The following is a 15,441-nucleotide window of genomic DNA, read 5'->3' on the forward strand; positions in this document are numbered from 1 at the left end:
GCACAAAAGCACTTGGCTTCATGTGGCGGCCCTGTGGGGGCATTTTACTGTGCAATGCCTTGAAGTAGTTTGAAATGATGGAGGCTATCAAAAAGTGTGTTCTACAGAAGACTGTGATCAGATACAGTGAAGAATGGATGACTTTCATAGCATAGATTGAGTCTGATGTTTTTTAATGGCGCACCCCCACAACAAACGCTATGTCCCATCAAACGTTCACTCAGTCTGACAGCACATCTACTACAAGGACTGTATTTGCACTCCAGGATGGGGATTTATATTTTCAAGGATTATTGATGTGTTGTTTTCATGATGCACACTCATGTTGCCTGCTTCTTCTAACGCGCTGGAGAATAGCAGAAGGGCTCACAGCACTGTGCCTCGTTATCACGACAAACCTCAGGGTGAATAAAGGAAGGCAAAAGTGCAGGTAGACACCTCAATATCTATGTGAATCAAGCCAGTCAGCCAGCCATCCATTAATTCACCCATTCATCCATCCAACTGTCAATCCATCCATACATCCATTAACCCATCCAACTGTCAATCCATCCATTCACCCATTAACCCATCCAACTGTCAATCCATCCATCCATTCACCCCATCCAACTGTCAATCCATCCATTCACCATTAACCCATCCATCCATCCGCCCGTCCATCAATTAATCCATTCACCCATTCACCCATCCACTCATCCATACCTCCCACTATATAATCATTCAGCCATCCATCCATTCACCCATTCATCCACTGACCCATCCACTTACCCATCCCTCCCTCCTCTCATCATTCCATCCTTCCATCCATCCACTATCCAATCGTTCAGCCAGCCATCCTTCCCTCCGCCCAACCATCCATTCAACTGTCAATCGATCAATCCATTCACCCATTGATCCACTCATACATCCCTCCCTGCTCTCATCCGCCCACCTTTCCATCTATCCACTACCCAATAATTTAGCCAGCCATCCTTCCCTTCACCCGTCCATCCATCCATTCATCCATCCATCCATTGACCCATCCACTCATCCAACCCTCCCTCCTCTCATCTGTTCATCCATCCACTTTCAAATCATTCAGTCAGTCATCCTTCCCTCAGTCTGTCCATCCATCCATCCATCCATCCATCAATTTACCCAACCACTCAACTATCTCATCCATCAATGAAAAAATGAGTGAATATGAAGCAGCAGGGAGAACAGCTGGAACTAACTGAGTCCCATAGTCAAATATTTAATCTCAACAAGCTGATAAGAATGCACTTAGTGGGATTTGAAAGGAAGTCACTCGTCACTGTGTAAATGTATCATTAGTGACCAAAGGACAGGGTGCACCTGCAGCATGCAAGTGAATATGCAAAAGCCATAAGTCAACGTTTGCAAGGTCAATTTATTCTTGTTTTCGACAAACTGCGCTAAAAGCGGCTTTAAATGCTGAAGAAATAAAACTAGAAAACATACTTTTGTATGAACTGTATTTTTCCTTTTAGGTGAAACTCCTTTCAAAAGAAAAACTACATTTAAAAAATGGACACCGTAATCGTGAGCAGGAACTCCAACAAAAGTTCATACTTGTGTGAAGTTTTTCCACCAACATTTTCCAGTGACGTGAGGTACAGTTACAACTCCTCCTCATTTCCCTCCTCACCCAAAGTGGAGGTTTAGAGGCTGCCAGGGGTGCCCAATACGTCGATGATCGCGATCGACCGTTCGATCGCAGAGGTAGTGCGGGTATATCGCATGCCATTAAAAAAAAAAAACTTTAGCAACAAAACCCAGCTCCCGGTGTGCAAATGAATGTCAATCACCATGGACGCTGCGCCTGTAATGGTCTGCCGCTTGAATGGATTTATTGCCAAGTGCAGGCAGGACGATGTTTTACCCGACTTCCTTAATTACCACTGCATAATACACCAACAAGCATTATGCGCTACAATGCTAAACATGAAAGAGATCATGGATGTGGCAACGAAGATCGCCTATTCGAGCGAGAGCTCTTCATAGACGGCTTTTCTACACAGTGATGTGAGATGGCTTAGTAGAGCTCTATACGGAGATAAAGGAGTTTCTCCGTGTTGTTAAACATTCAGAATGCAACCAACTAAATGACGATCAGTGGCTGCTAGACTTGGCATTATTAACCGATCTGTTGAATGAGCTTAATTTAGAGCTGCAAGGGAAAGACAAACCCGTGGTTGATATGATCAGCTCAGTTAATGCTTTCGAACGGAAAATGTAACATCTGTCCTCAAAGCTGCAGTGCCCTGATTTGAGGAGTTTGCAAAAACCTGGCATCAGAGCAGGAGATGCAACTGAAGCCGTGTGCGCAACTTGACAGTGCGCGCTACACAGAGCAGTCAGAGTTTATTTATGTGAGTCAGCCTTTTCCCACATGAAACATATTAAGTCCAAATGCCGTTCCACCATGACTGATGACCATTTGGTCTGCCTGAGGCTGGCTAGCAGCAGCCACTGTCTGGACTATGCAACCCTGCTGGTTCAATTCAGTGCAAGTCATCAGAGTTAATTGTAATGACCAAAAATTTACAGAATTGTACTGTGTCATAATGGTTCATGCAGTTATGCAAGGTACGCCAATATTGTAAATATAAAGTATACTCTGTATATTTATACATTAATAATGCTATATATATGTATGTATAAATATATATTTAGCATTATTAATGTAGGTAGATCTTTTTTACTTTTAAATTACATTTTAAAAGTAGCTTGTGAGCCAAAAAAGTGTGGGCACCCCTGCTGTAAACCATTAAGACCGCCCCTGCATTTATTGATAAAAGTTAACTTTCATGGGAAAAAAGATTTTTGGTCTGAGAGGTTTTTTACAGACCTGTGGCTCTCTATAAAGATGACTCAAGCGCTGCAACTTTGTCGGGTTGCCAGAAGCAGACGAGTCATGGATCTTTATGTAAGCCTCTCTGCGGAGATATTTAGATGGATTTTATTGGAGACTCAGTGTGCATACTAAATACGCTTTTAATGCTCAACAAGATGATTAAATGTCACGCGATACTGTGAGAAGCGCTTGATTTGTAACTCTGTGATATTAGTGTCACCCTATTTGTCAAATGAGGAAGGGATGTTGCATTCAGGACAGCTGCTTGGAGAGTTTTACTGTCTCATTTGACCTAAAAAGGTCGAGCACGTCATAAAATACACTATTATTCAAATACTGAAATCTAAAGCTGTTTTCTTTTTGGGATGTTTCCTTATATAATGTGAGGGTCCAAGATTGTAAAGCCCTCTCTGGCAAAATGTGTGATTTGTGATATTAGGTTATACAAATAAAATGTAGTATAGCCCGTAATAGTACTATTAGTCCGTCCTAAACTTTAGTCTCGACAAAAAATATCTGGACAACTGCAGGCCATGGCATTTTTTGTCTGATTCGATAAAGTTGAGACGACGTTTCATCTTAAAGGCAGAATTTGCACTTTTAAAGAAGAAATAATGCTGATTGGAAAAGTTTAAATGAGCACATTGATGCTCCCCAGAGGATGAACACCATTTGGGACGTTTCATTAGCTTTTCCTTCGCACTCAGGCCAAATCTTAAAAAAACGTATCATGATCTGATAGCCCTCTAATAGCAACACAAACTGTATGTTAGGTTTCCATTCAAATGTAGTGCAAATTCTCACCAAATTTCCAGAGAATCTGCACAAAAAAAAAAAATTACAAATGATTGTGAGTCTCCATCCGCTCACAGGAGCATTAGGATACAAATCAATGCAGAAGAAAACTGCAATAAAAGATGCAATAGAAATGCACCTTGAGTGACGAGTAAATCAAGTTTTATGTAAGTTGGTTTGATTTATTTGTCTGTTTTCGTTCTAATTTGTTATATTTTGCTTTTATTCATACAACTTTTACACCTCGGCCAAGCGTATATTTTTTTTGCTTTTGCAATATTTACGTGACCACTCGTCCCATACCTTTTTCAATTAATAATACACATAAAAAACAGGTTTATGGAAACAAACAAACTGACTGCACCAGTTTTCACTGGCATCATCTACCTTTTCTACAAACAAAAACGTATGCCATCGGAATAATTTGAAAAGACATAATTCCATACATAGTGGCTTTACCTCAGGGTCATGTTTTGTTACCTTGCAAGGCTGCAATAGCATTGCAGAGATCCATTGAAAGAAGCGCAAAGCACTGGATGTTTTTCTCAAGAGAAAAGATGTTTTCGCTCTTTTTACAACTGGCTTCGGAAAGAGTTTGATTGACAGATGGTCCATCGAACCACTTGCCAAGTATTGCCCTTTTCCCAACAGTTTCCAGCTTTTCAGGCAGGTCAGGATAAATGTCAGAACCATCGCTTATAATTCTCTGAACAATACCAAAACATAAAGAAACATATGGAAAATATGAACTGCACATACCATTATAGTTGACCTTATTCCTTGCCTGAACTCAAAATGACAATATATCAAATTACCATGAAATAAATTAGATTGCTCTGTATCATTATTACGGTGTGATTAGAGATTAGAACCTTTAAGCCTGCAGGAGACCATGTAGCAAGATGGACCCGAGACCCCCAACCTCCCACTCCAAGGAAATTAAATCCACCGTAGCAGACAATAAAGAAAACACACAACACGCCTACACAAGGTAAATCCTCCCGCCTGGCTGGTATTTGTAGAGGTGAGCTCAGCAAGCATTTACAGCGCAGCACTCCTCTCCGAGGCCAGACATTGTGGTCTGCGGTCCGTCTACACAGCATACAGCAGAGCTGTATTGTACTACTCATTGAGGTCTCCCCCTCCTCTTTGGGGACTCAATGTAGCAACTGAAAGAGCAAAATAAATACTCAGATGTGGCTTCCAGGAGTCCACAAGAAGCAGGCAGGCAGAGAACTATTATCGATCCAGCTCCGATGCAGAAGCCTTGAAAGGACTTGAGTTCAGAATGTTCTCAAGGAGCAAACTCGGAGGACAGAAAGAAAGCCTGCTTTACAAGTACCCTCTGGCCCACTGAGAAAATCCCAACAATGTAGTGTATTTATTCAAATATATATCACAGACACATCTGTAGTACTAAAAGCAAAACATGCACAACTTAAATATATTCAGACATTTTCAAACATTAAATAGTACATCTCAGTAACATCTCAGATTAGGTCACCAGTTATAAATACAGACATTTTCTTTTTCAAAATGTGGAGGGAAACACAATGAATGTAGTTTTTTGAAGTGTTATTCTTTTCCAATCAGGAGGCCTTCTGGGATGCACAGGGGAAATTCCAGGAACAATTGATTTCTGTCTGTTTTTAACCAGAAGTGCTCCAAAGCAGAGGAGAGATGAGGTGGGCAGTGTTTCCCATCGGGTACAGTCAGCAGCACTAGCTCACTTCAACAAAAAGTTTTATTGGCTCAAAAATATTGTCTTTGATATATTGTAATACTTCACATTCCAGACATGGACATGGTATGTGGTTCTGTGTATTATACAGTAGGTGTTATTATGCAGTTGGAGTAATTGGTAATTGTCTGCAGACTTTAAGACCTTCACGGATTCGTGGGCTTATAAAGTTTTTTATTTGAGCTGATGCTATAAAGCAAAATGCAGCAGGGCCTTATGCTGCAGCTCACCTAATGGCTACAAGGTGTTATCGCCAAAAGATGTCTCGGCATCTTGCTCCAAATACAGCGAAACAGTTGTGGGTAACATTGTGAAACTATTGAGGCTAGCCTCGCTCTGAAAGCTACGTCCGTTGCTCTGGGAGTCTAATAATGACACCATTGGGTTTAAATTGGAGTTAGTTGCCTTGATCATTGGGCCTCTGAACAAGCGTTGGAATGTGATCCCTTTCAAGTGAGACCAGGCTGAGTAGAGGAATAAAGTTTACAGTCGACGGCAAAGTTTACAGTTTGTTTACATCAGTAATATACAGCAATAATGATCAGAACGTTAAAAAACTAAGATTTTTCAATTATTAAGCCTTCAACCAATTGGCCACTAGGGGGCAGAGGAATGCTCAAACAACCTGCCAGACACACACTATAGCTAGCATGTTAGCAAACAGTTGCTCATTTACACTTCCAGCACAACTGAACATCAGTAGTCCAATATCTACTCTCCTTCACTAATTCTCATTAAAAAAATATCTTAAAAATATTCTTCTAATATTAGTATCTTCACCAGCTAGTCTGTCTGTGTTTTGGTGCCTAGCAAGTAACATGCAGTGGTTTTATCAGAACTTGAAAAAGCAGGAAATGGAGGAAATAAGGCAACTTCTAAGTTCCGTTAAAGGGGAGGAACCCTCAGGCGAGCCCAAAGGTAACCTTTGGGCTCGCCTGAGGGTTCCTCCCCTTTAACGGAACTTAGAAGTTTTCTAACATGGAAGAGATAAACCCAAAACTTCATCATCATGTTGGGTCTGATGTGCTATTTTCTTCCCAGTTCTGTGAACTCTTAAGTTAACTGACTAACTTTGCAACGAATCCGTAAACCGCCCTTCATCCACAAATGCAAATCAGATGCAACACTTTGAAATCTCTGAACTTTTGTACCCACGTATCCTTTAATGTGGCCTCATTAAACTGCACACAGCGCACTCACACACACTTTACACCAAAGGATAAAGAGACGAGAGGCTAAAAAAATCTAATGCTGGTAAACTGAGCTCGCTGTGGACAGGAGTGCCCACTCACTGCAGTTGTGGTGAAGTTAGTCAAGTTTTGATTCATCGCACGGCGTGGGAAGAGAAGTGATCAGATTTAACATCGGCAAATGGAGTGACTTCTTCTCAGCAAGGGGGATGAGGCACTCATCAGTTTAAACTAATAGGTGGATTTTATCATTTGCATTAATGAACCCCTATTAATAAATCCCCTGTATCAACCACCAATATTTAAACACACTCCCTCAACACGTGCATGCGGAATGAGACAAACTGACGCCAAAAAAACTACATTTCTCCCCACTGATAACAGCCCAGTGAAGCCAAATGGATCTTTGTAATAGCTGGCATTATCATTACATAATGTGCTTAGTGGAATGAAGGGAGGGCAGAGGCGGAGCTCGGATCTGATGAAGCAGCGCTGCGGCTAACGTACAAACACTGTTGAGAGACAGTAGCAGCAATAATATCCCATGTGAGCAGGCTGAAAATGTGGCCCCCCACGCTTAGCTAGCGCCGCGGTTTATTCACAGGAAAAACATGGGACACTACAGTGAGTCATTACTACTGCATGACAGCTTGCAGATAGACTCTTATCAGGATTCTGCTGTGCTGGGAACGCCGTTCTTTACATTGAACGGAGCATTATGAGGCTCGGTGGATTGATGCCGCCACTCCCTGTTTAGAAGGTCTGGAATTGCTTTTGGTCAGAGGCAACAGATGGCCACACAGACACGTCTTCCTCCTCTGCCCTTAAAGGAATACGCAGAGTTTTCTGGAGGATTATCCCATTGATCAGAGACACCAGAACCATCAGTGTTAACATGCTATAGAGTTAGCGTGTTGGTTCCTTAGCCTTTGATTTGCGGCTGCAAGTGTTACCCAGAAAAGACAAGAACAAAAAGGTATTCTGACTGTAAATCAGGGTGGTGCATGCAGACATATTAAATTATTCTCTTCTGAGCTGCCGTTTCCTTTTCAGACATCGTCAGTTTTTTTTCGGGGTAGGTGCTCTCACTGGGCAACAGAACAGGAGGTAATTTTAATAAAATCTATTTTGCGTGACAGGGATTTGAAGAGCTGGGGTGGAAAAATGTTGCCGGCACCTTGAATCGGGGGTATTGCTGCACCGCCCTCAGCGCTCTTCTTTCCTCCCAGCTCTCGTCTAAATCTGTAGCTGTCGCTCTGCACACTTGTAATCTATGTTCATCTGAAAGTGCTAAACAAACAATCAGTGGCGGCTGGTGTAATTCTTTTTTGGTAGGGCCATCTAATCAATTTCAGCAGACATCCCAGTATGATTTAATTGAAAAAAAAGGTATCAAACACGCATTACTACTTTGCAGTTAACTAATTAACATTTATTCCAACACTTTGACATACATCTTATTAACACAATTCAGTATATTAACAGATAAGTGGTCCTGCACTTGACTGATGATTTCAAATGTATTGATAAATTCCCAAAACCAACGTAAGAGCTGTGTACAAAGGCACAAAAACGATAATTATGTTAGCTTACTCCTCATTTGCATTAATAGCACACAGACATAGAGCCAACACTCACGCTAATTTCCTTAAAACATACACAGTTATTCCAACTTTAACTAACCTTCTACCTCTTCGGGGGAGTGCTAATACGTTACTATTAAAAGCATATATTTTGGTATGTTTTCTTGTATGTATAATATATATATAATATATAATCACCTCAAAGTAAGAATCGTTGTGTTTCCGTTACCTTATAGTGAGCCGTTTGTATCTACTTAGTCCTTTTTTACGGTAGCCCAGAACAGACAAACCAAACTCTAGATATCTGCACCTAGATACTACACACTGTCCATTTATTCGGAAAATGCTCCAATCGGATTAAGGTTTATCCGGGAATACCCAAACAGAATATGCTGGAATAGTGGAATATTAGTATGTAAACATCCTCATTTAATAATTTAAAAAAACAGAAAGATATCCTCGGAATAAATTCCCATTATCCTGCAGCATCTCCTATGATCCGTCTTGCTCTCCTTGCATCTCTCCTCACCAGCAACAACTACAAGCAAACACTGCAGCTGGAGTCCTGTGCTGAGGAGGCAGCAGTGCACTGCCAGAGGAGACCTCTCGGGGGAGGCCTGCATGTGCATACATTACCCCCCACCAGACCGTCAACACACAAATGGCTCTGAGGCTTATCTCTCAGAAACACAAGAGTCTGCTCCATCATGTGGGTCACACCAGTCATTCACTGCGGGAACGAGGCCTTCCACACACACTACAAACAGCCATTAATTCCCCCCCCCCCCCCTCACTCCCACACACACCTCCACACCCTTTGCAGGGGAGCCGGGACACTTGGTGGGTGATGCACTTTTCTGCTTAAATTAAAATCAAGGTTGAGTCACAACGAATCATAAAAATGCTGCTGCTGCTATTCAGATTAGCCAGCAGATTCTTTAGCGAGGATTGAAGATATCCCTGTGTGATTTGGTTCATAAGGAGAAGACTGCCACACCGCTCCACACTGCTCAACCCCGAGAGGGGCAGCGCTGGCTCTTTTGAATCACAAACAACAGGAAGAAGAGAGTTCCTTTCTCTTCCATTTGATGCAGCAACAGGGGTGAAAGTCACACTTTCTGAAAGTCAAATCAAACAGGTTCAAACTGAAGCCGCTTTTTTCTCCCCAATCCGGATCACAGCGCCTGCTCGGCATTTGTGACTCGTGTGTAAGAGGCCAACCAATGATCAGATCAGCCTCACGACAAGTGTGTTAAAACGTCCCTCGCTCTGGGAGATGACATGAAGTTGGAAACATACACAAGCTGAGCTGATAAGACGGCAGGAAAGTGGTTATGAAATCAGTTCCAATCGCCGTTATTCTCATAAGCGCATTGCCAGTAGGAGCCGTTACGTCTGCAGAACTGATACAATGTGTTCCCGGCTTTTGTAGCGGACTTTCATCACACAGCCTTGGCCTCAGCCGTCCTTCAGTTAGTTCTTTCTACACGGCTTGAATCTTAAAAAGGGATAACTCCTGTCACAGTGTGAGTCTGTGATGCCTGCTGCATATTCCAGGATTCATCTGTCTGTCAGCTTTTTGTACAATCTTTGTTTGTTTTACAAGCAGATGAAGAGTAATAGTGGAAGCTTTTCTTTAAACAAGACATTTCTTCTCAATCCAAAACAAATACAAACACAAAGGCATAAGTCTCTCACTGTATAACTGTTGAGTTTTTGTGGATAAAAATGGAATCTGACTGACACGAAGCCACTTGTGGTGCTACATAACGTGCAGCAGATCCTAATAACTGCATATGTGGGGTCATTCCTGAATGCAGAGACCTGCTGCTGCTGCTGCTGCTGCTGTTGATGTTGCCGCTGCCGCTGTTGCTGCTACTGCGGTTGCTGCTGCTGCTGCTGCTGCCGCTGCTGCAGTATTCTGTTGATACGCCTTGTGTTTCTCCTTTTCAAACTCCCTCAGCGGCGGCAGCAGCGGCATCTTGGGATTATTTGGGCCGTTGCATCAGATCCAAACAGCCACTTGTTATTTACTCTTTATTTATTTCTTTATTTGAGTGCCTGCCTTCATTAGTCACATCAGCTGGAGGTGATAAGCAGGCAGATGACTCAGACTCTGGATAAACCCATCTGATTTTTTTTTTTATTACAATTGATCGCTACCATGGTTACTAAAACGCTCCTTCCTCCTTTTATTTTGTGTTGGGTGGGAGGAAGTTGACATTGCAATCATCCTGCATTGCTGAGAACTCTTCAGGTGATTGTAAAATCATTAATATGATGCTCCGGCAGATGTTTGAGTCTAATTGCCTTATTAGCAGGGAGGATGGAGATGAGCTGGGGCGGCGGGACTGAGCCTCAACCGACGCCTTGAAAACCAGTCAGTTAGTAACTGTGCACCAACAACCAGTAGGATGAAGTTACAGACGCCACAGCACACCTGTTGCACGTAGACGACCACATCTACATGTGACGCAGCTGATTGGATAGCTACTGTTGTCGACAAGCGGAGTGTGAATGAGACCAAGAAGCAGTAGATTGACATGAAATATGCATTTCATCCAGATGTTTTAAAACTCTTTTTAATTTCTTGTAAATGTATGATTTTGTAATCTCGCAAATTTGTTAGTTTTTCCTTTAAGAGTTTTGTCTTTGAGTATGCACGTCATAAAATTATAATTTTTTTTAAAGGAAAGCTTGGGAGCGATACTCCTTCCTACTTTTACACCTCCGCACACCTGACCAAACCAAAGCTGGCATGGGTTGTCATGGCTGTTGGTTTTCAGACACTGTTGGAGGGCTTTGACAAACACTTATAAGAATATTGAGCCCTCTGCTCCTCCCGTTCAGAACTACACCAGTAAGTGGTCCGTCACAGCAGACACTTTTGAGATCCTGTCCCTGCGATAATAGCGGCCGATGGTAAATGGGCAGCACCTTCGAGGGCAAAGCACTACTTCATTCATCGGCCGGACCATCGAAAAACTATTTCGGGGACACTTTGGCATGTTAGACGGGAGGAGCGGGGGATCGAACAGTAACAACTAACTATCTCCCCGAGTCACAGCTGCCGGAAGGAAACACTGGGTTTTATCTGCTGCACATTAGAGCAACAGGTTGAGAGCAGCTCAAGGTTTTCTTTATCTCACCTCGTGGATGAGAGTGAGTCCTGCTCAGATTCGCACCTAGCGCCTTAAAACCAAGATGGATTTCTTCATACTCAGCTCAGAGTAATCGAGCGTGCGTGAAATAGCTGCTGTTTGTGGCTTTGGGTTTAGCAGTATGCTCTTATGTCTGAGAGGGACCCAGAAGTGTCACTTTGCAGTTGATTATAAAAATGTGCACGCACTTCACATTGCGCCAACAAAGGCCTTTGGAAACACAATGTTGTGATTGACGAAAACAAATGGAAGCTCATGTCCGGCTCCAGAAGCCAAGCACCGTTCGCACAAATTACGGGAATGAGTCTCTGTGAAGTCCTGGTCGCCTGTCGGATGTTATAGAGCAACATCTGCCAGGCCCGACCTGCCTCTGCTCCCTACCCCCCTCTCTTCCTGTCCAGCTCTGGATTAGAGATGGCCTAAGCCCCCCGTGCATGCCGCTCTGCATGGATTAACTCTGGGAGAAGCTGCACTGCTGTCGCACATTAACCTGCAATCACAAGTCTCTCATGCAGAGAACACAAGTGACGAGCCTCGAGAAAAAAGCTCCTTATGGGTCGTGCACAAACACGTCGTGAAGCAGTTGTTTGTTTTTTTGACACCAAGACAAGTTCAGACTGAACCGCACGCTGAAGCAGAGATTCCCTCTCTGTTTTCAGCGCTTGAGGTTCGTATGAAAACGATGCAGCTGGCAGCAGAAGCTTTAATTTGCCCGAGTCCTCAGCACCGGTGCAGACGGTCGCAGCTGAAACGTTTTTTGAGAGATGTGGAAAATCTTGTTTTGTCTCTTGGAATTGTTATCGCTCCCGTAGCGGTGCTGCGTGCTATTAAATGCCATTATTATCCATCCGCTCAAACCTGTTAGAATAAAGGAATGACATTCAGCAAAGGAGCCTCCCCTCTGTTATGGATACACACACACACACACACACACACACACACACACACACACACACACACACATCTTCATGCTTTGGAAAGCAACACAAAGAAACAGACAGCTCCCGCGATTGGAACTTGCCCGCCTTGCCACCAGCAGAATCGTGAGCTCTCAGCTGAGCGCAAAACTGCTACTAATGTGAAGCTTCACCAAGAAGCCGTGAATCATTCAGCCACGGTCGGCGGTGGACGCCGAGCACACCGGGGCATATGAAGAAATGCACACAGGTTGACACACACACACACACACACGTAGTCATTTGCTCCAATAAAACGGCAGTAGGGAGCTGTGTTCTTTGCAGCAGCAACAGTTGGCTGTGTGTTCGACTGAGAAGGAAAGAGTTGGCTGCAGCACAGAGACAACACACACACAAACACACACACACACAGACGGCAGGTTATTGGAGGTAGAAAGAGACGGAGTGGGGAGCCGAGGGAAGAAACGGTGGCAAATGAAGCCACAAAGCCACACGGCTGGAGGGATGCCTGGCAACCGGTGGCAGAAAAAAAAAATGGAGATTCAGTAATAAGAGAAAGGGAAATGGATAGACACATAGACACACACACACACACACACACACACACACACACACACACACATACACATACACATGAAGACGTGTTGGAAAAAAGCGTGGTCAACAGCACGATGGAGACGACTGGAAGGGGGTAACTCACTGGAGTCATCCGAGTCGTATCCCTCCACGTCGGGGTCCTCGTCCCTCTTGGTGGCCTGTAGGGAGGCGGAGGCTCCGGCACAAGCCCGCTCCGGTTTATCCTCATTGGGGCGGTCACTTTCGGCAGCGGTGGTGGCGGCGACAGAGGCGGGTGCCGGGATGGAGATGGAGAGGGCCGGGCTCGGGGGCCCGGCGGGACCCGCCTGGAGGAGCGCAGTTGGGGGGAGGCCCCGCGGGTACCGGGGGAAGTAGTCCGAGATCTGCTTGATGGGCTGGATGGGGCCAGGGCACACGTCAATGGCCATGTGCTCCTGGATGCTGATGGTGGGCTTCTCCCCTTTGCGTTGTGTCATGCATGCGGTCCAGCCCCGGAGTCTAGTCCACAACCCCCCCCCACCCCCAAGCCCCCTCCCTCCAAAAGAAAAGCAAAAAAAAGGAAGGTAAACAGACCCCCCACCCTCCACCTTGGTCCTCCTCCTCCCTCTGTGACCTGGGCGGGTGCAACAGGTCCAGGTCGAACAGGTCCAGGTGGTCTGTGGATGTCACCACACCGTTCTACATGGAGGTCTGGAGGCTGCTGCTGCTGCTGCTGCTGCGTGTTCCCGTCCTCAGACCCAGACCATGCTGTCTGACAGCCTCTCACACTACTACCTACCCGCTCGCTCCTCTACTATACCCCCACTCTCTGCCAACGTCTGCACCGCCTATCAGAGAGAGAGAGACAGACAGAGAGAAGAGTGTGAGGGAGTGTGAGGGAGAGGGATTAGAGAGGAGGGAGGGAGGGATCAGCTGATGTCACTGCCTAGCAACCAAGCGGTAAACAGGAACCCGGCGGCCCGAAGGTGCTTAATTATGATATTAACCCCATCCATCTGTCGGTGGGAGGAAGGGAGGAGCTCGTGCACAAGTGCGCATTGTGTTTACCTCTGGTGGACAAAGTGATGCTTTGTGTTTTTGGATGTTGTTGTTTTTTTGGACCCGATAACTTTTCAATTGCAAACATGCAAATGAACGATTTCAGTTTAGTTTGGATTCCTTAAATGTTGTATGCAACCACTTAACCTTCCTCTTGTGTTAGGATCGGCATTGACCCATTTTAGGGTCAATACAGGAAGCTAACACAAGAGGAAGGGTAACAAAAATCCTTGAGATCAGTGTTGTTGTAGACGTAGATGTAAATGGGGCCATTCGAGGCAAATCCCCCCCCAATGGCTATTTCCGCCCCTGTCTGCCTCCTTACTTTTCTGCCATCACATCCTAATTTTCCTTTTTTTTCTCTCCACTCACTCCATACACTAACACACCCACTTCATTCACCCCTTCTTTCATGCTCACGCGTCCGTTTAAATGCACCGACCGCGTGTGTGCGTCCTGACGTGCTCGCACGTTTCTTAAGTTAATTGCTCAACCATCTGTTGCGACTTTGTGGATGTCGGTGGAAATCTGCAACACTTCTCACACTCGTTCAACGTTTCCTCACTGCGCGTGCACACATCAGGTTGACGTTGAGACCGCCGTAATGCACCGTGACGCAATGATGTCTCGCTAAAGCTGCACGTGTCAAAATGACACCTGTCCTCTCGACGACCATCAGTGTCACTCGATCCACAAGAATTAAAGACTTCAGGGTAAATTCCGTCTCTCTTTCAAATCTGTAAACTGTTTTCTCCTACTGCCATTTTCAACCACACACGCAGCGTTAAAGTGCCATTTATTAATATTCCTTGTTGCTCACATTGCATAACAAAGAGAGAAGAGGCTCTCCCTGCAGACCCAGCACCCGGTTCCTCTGCAGCAGGTCCGCCGGCACGTTGCACCCATTCACAAGGAGCACAGATGACGCAGCGCCCTCTAGTGGTCGCTGCCAGTATCACGTTGTGAAATTGAAAATGCAAATAGGTGTTTTTTTCAGTTTCAGCTGATGCAGTTGGCGCCCTCCATGTTTTTCTTCTGTATAATCTAAACAAACAGGCGTACACATAATGTGTTATGAGCCAGCTAAAGGATGCTCAACTCCCCTCTCATTGTGATGTGTTGCCTTCTGAACAGGTGATGGCCTCCTCCTCTACGAGGTCTGGCCTCCCAGCAGGATGCACGCTGAGGACTTCCTGCCTGCAGGAGATGCTGCAGAAGTTGTTCTGATAAACAGGGACACGCCGGGTCCAATTTAAATCCAAAATACTGTTTGTGCGTATAAGCCAATCATTATTTTACTCTGCAGTTTATTTTCCTATCAGTCAGATAAGGCAATTACATTACATTATATTTAGCTGACGCTTTTATCCAAAGCAACTTACATGTTTGCTCTGTACACCGTAGACACAGCAACGGGGAGCAATTAGGGGTTCAGTGTCTTGCTCAGGGACGCAACGACAGGGACTAGCAAGGCCGGGGCGCACCAACCCTCTGATTGAAAGACGGGAATGCTAACCACTTGTCCACAGTCGCCCCTGCAATGAGACTGGAACTTCTTATTTTGTTTTAACAAATAAATACAA

The 15,441-nt window shown here is 44.6% G+C and overlaps 1 protein-coding gene across 1 annotated transcript in view; it reads right to left on the reverse strand.

The window, feature by feature from the left end:
* Window positions 1-13,296, reverse strand: part of doc2b (double C2-like domains, beta) — a gene marked incomplete at both ends in the record, with an annotated part of 138,468 nt that extends 125,172 nt beyond the window's left edge. Inside the window, one exon of the mRNA XM_079235996.1 lies at window positions 12,945-13,296. Within this exon, the coding sequence (XP_079092122.1) occupies window positions 12,945-13,296 (352 nt within the window). The remainder of the gene's footprint in view (window positions 1-12,944) is intronic.
* Between the last annotated feature and the right edge of the window lie 2,145 nt (window positions 13,297-15,441).

The sequence above is a fragment of the Taurulus bubalis genome (assembly GCF_910589615.1).
Source record: "Taurulus bubalis genome assembly, chromosome: 2".
In the NCBI taxonomy this organism is placed as follows: domain Eukaryota; kingdom Metazoa; phylum Chordata; class Actinopteri; order Perciformes; family Cottidae; genus Taurulus; species Taurulus bubalis.